This window comes from Egretta garzetta, unplaced genomic scaffold, assembly GCF_000687185.1.
Source record: "Egretta garzetta isolate BGI_Z169 unplaced genomic scaffold, ASM68718v1 scaffold275, whole genome shotgun sequence".
Lineage (NCBI taxonomy): Eukaryota > Metazoa > Chordata > Aves > Pelecaniformes > Ardeidae > Egretta > Egretta garzetta.
The window spans coordinates 762,359-765,242 of record NW_009259867.1 but is presented as its reverse complement, the minus strand read 5'-3'; the positions used below and the strand labels follow the sequence as shown (position 1 = coordinate 765,242).

Sequence of the window (2,884 nt, the reverse complement as noted above, 5' to 3'; positions counted from 1 at the left end):
TAGGGGAGCGGTTGGGCTGGGGGAGCTTAAAGGGCTTTTCCAAGCTGAATGATTCTACTTCATGTAGCAGTTCTTCAGTGTTTCCCGAGGGTTCAGGAGAAAGGCAGAAATTACTCTCTGGGCACCCAGAGCATCCTTCTCCATGAAGCTGAGCTGCTGGGGTCAGGCTATGAGATAGCACAACAAGAGCTGATTCCTGTCCAGTGGGAATTGCTTTAAGCCAAGGTTCTAATGTTTGTCCCCTGCCTGAACTACAGCCTTGCCTGTGCCTGGCCACAGGCTCTGCTGACCCTTGAACCTGCCCCATCACTATAAACATGTCTGCTGACCTGGGCTCTCTGCTCACCCTTGCTGCCACCCTGGGCTTGCCTTGCTCCCCTTGTTTGGGCATGGTGGGATGAGGTCTTGTTGGCAAGACCCCTGCCCTGCTGTTTGTGCGGTTCCCCTCAGCTCCCCATCTTTACGGAGCAGCTGGCTCTCATTGCGCCCCGACGTTTAGCTCCTTTCCTCCTTCCCTTCTCATCTAGCCCTAGCAGAGCAGATACCACTGCAATGCAACGTGAGAAGTCTTTTCAAAAAAAGACAAAAAAGCCATCTTGTACTTTGCAACTGAGTCTTAAGAATATCTTTAAAAGGATAGGAATGCAAAAGATAAGAAATTTCCTCCTGACCCCAGGAGATGGAATCTTTAGAAAAAGCTAGGGGTTTAAGAAACAACAGCAAAAAGGGTTGCTTCGTAGTCATGAAAACTTGCAACAGTGCAGATAAATTTAAAAACTGCAAAAGCTTTAGATACAAGCTCTTTATTGAAGTTTCTGCTCCTCAAAGATTTCCAAACTGTTGGGGGGCCAGTAAACTGGGGTCCACCATCTCCTGTGCTATTGACATCCTTCTGACTGTTTTTGGGACCCTTGCAAATCTGAAACCACATTTCTCTTTTTTTTTTTTTTTCTCTCCCTTTTTCCCAGGCCACCACAGAACCCCCAAAAAAGAAACCGGACCCTGTCACTTCAGAGACGGTGGTGATCTGGGGGCTGCGCCTCTGGCAGGTGATTGGTATCTTTGCCATCTTTGTCCTGGCAGTCAGTAAGTTGTAATTCTCTGCCTTGCACCAACCACAACACCATCCCAAGTAGGACCTGTTCCTGGAGGACTGCAGACCAAATGGCCATGGAGGTCACCGGCTGAGGCTCTTTGGTCTCTGGCATCACAGGGCTACATCCAGGGGGTTTTGCAGCAGGGAAAGGCAGGTGTGGTCTTTGAAGGAACCACAGATGGGTCACCATGGCTTCATCTTCTAATGTACTGATCAACAGGTCCTAGCTGGTGGCATCCCAGAGAAGAAGAAAGACTGTAGGGCTGTGCCACAGGTGGGACTGTTTTCAGCTGCAGTGCCATATTCAGGCCCAAATGCATGTTATAGCATACAAACCATACAAACTGCATGTGACCTCTTGTGGTGCTCTCCCACATGCTGAGGTAAGAAGCCTCAAGAAGTCTGCAGTCCCAGCCAGATCTGGTGTTAATCTCTCTAACTCCTGTTCTGGGTGCCAAGACTTACACTTGATTTTAACTGGGATTTCAGGACTTAAACACCTCCTTTTTTGGACCCAGGCATTGGAAGCCATTGGCTTAGACCTGGTGACTGCAGTGGGATAGGATCAGACACTCTCCCAGCACACTTTGAGGATCTACCTGGGTATGGCCAATTCCCTACCTGAGCATCTTCATCCAGCTTCATCCCCTTGCAGCTCACTCTCTGGGAAAAGTGTAAGCCAGCTTCACTGTGCATTGCAAACTACTATCATGAGCTTTCTTATGAGAATATCACTTAACACATTATCACAACCCCATCAAAACTAAAAGGAAGGATCTTCTGCCCTCTCCTTGAGCCAACTATAACTTCATACCAAAAAAAAAAAAAAAAAGATCAGTTTGATGTATGTCAAATGTGATAAATCCATTTCTTTCCCATCTTCTTGTTACTCTCTAGACAAAGTGTATAACTAATTCATTTATTCCAGAAAACTAAGTTATGTTGACTCATCTACAATTCCCTTGAACCTCCTCTATTTCCTGTTAGGGACAGGTGAGCTCATCCCCAGTCCCTGGAGTTAAATTCCATCAACTCGGAGATCACCTCAAATTCTTACCCACTCCAAGGATGACATCATCTAGCCGTATGGACTTAGACACATCTAAACCTTCTATGCATTTTTTTTTACCATTCTCTTCCCATTCTTGCTTGTGGCCCTAATGGCTCGTTAAACTTATGAAATTAAGTGGAGCAATGAAGCATTCTGAAGTGACTAAAGGAAGGCCTCAAGTGCCCTAGCTTTCTGCATCACTTCTGCTCTCATTACTCACAAGTGATGCGCAGTCTCCAAAATAGAGCAGCCACATGCAGGCCCCTGGTGAGGAACAGCCGACCCTGACCTACAAGCAGACGTTGGTTAGGAGAACATGGGTTTGCTGGACCAGTTCTAAAAACACAGTAATGCAGACAACTGATTTCTAGTGCTGTTACTTTTTAATTTGCTTTTTATTTGCTGCTGACCCTGCGCCTAGGTGTAGCTCTAATCTAATCAAAGAGCGCGGCAGTCTGTGTGCTGATGCCCCCACTATCACCAAAGATAACAAGTCACTTGATGCCACCACAGCCTCCTCTCTGGCTGCTGTGCATAGCCTGTATCAGTCCTTCCCTGACAGCCTTCCTATTATGTTCCCATGCTCTGTTTAAACCAGACATTCACCTTTTCAAAGCAAGTAGAAGCATTTGCCTCAGTTTTCTTTTCCCCTCATTGCCCTCTCTGGGCCAACACCGCACCCTACACCCAAAGTCTCAGGGATAACTATTCCTACTGCTTGCCTGCTCTCCATCAGT

The 2,884-nt window shown here is 46.8% G+C and overlaps 1 protein-coding gene across 1 annotated transcript in view; it reads left to right on the top strand.

The window, feature by feature from the left end:
• Positions 1-2,884, top strand: part of TMIE (transmembrane inner ear) — an 18,031-nt gene that overhangs the window by 734 nt on the left and 14,413 nt on the right. Inside the window, exon 2 of the mRNA XM_009640108.1 lies at positions 969-1,086. Coding sequence (XP_009638403.1) covers positions 969-1,086 — 118 coding nt within the window. The remainder of the gene's footprint in view (positions 1-968; positions 1,087-2,884) is intronic.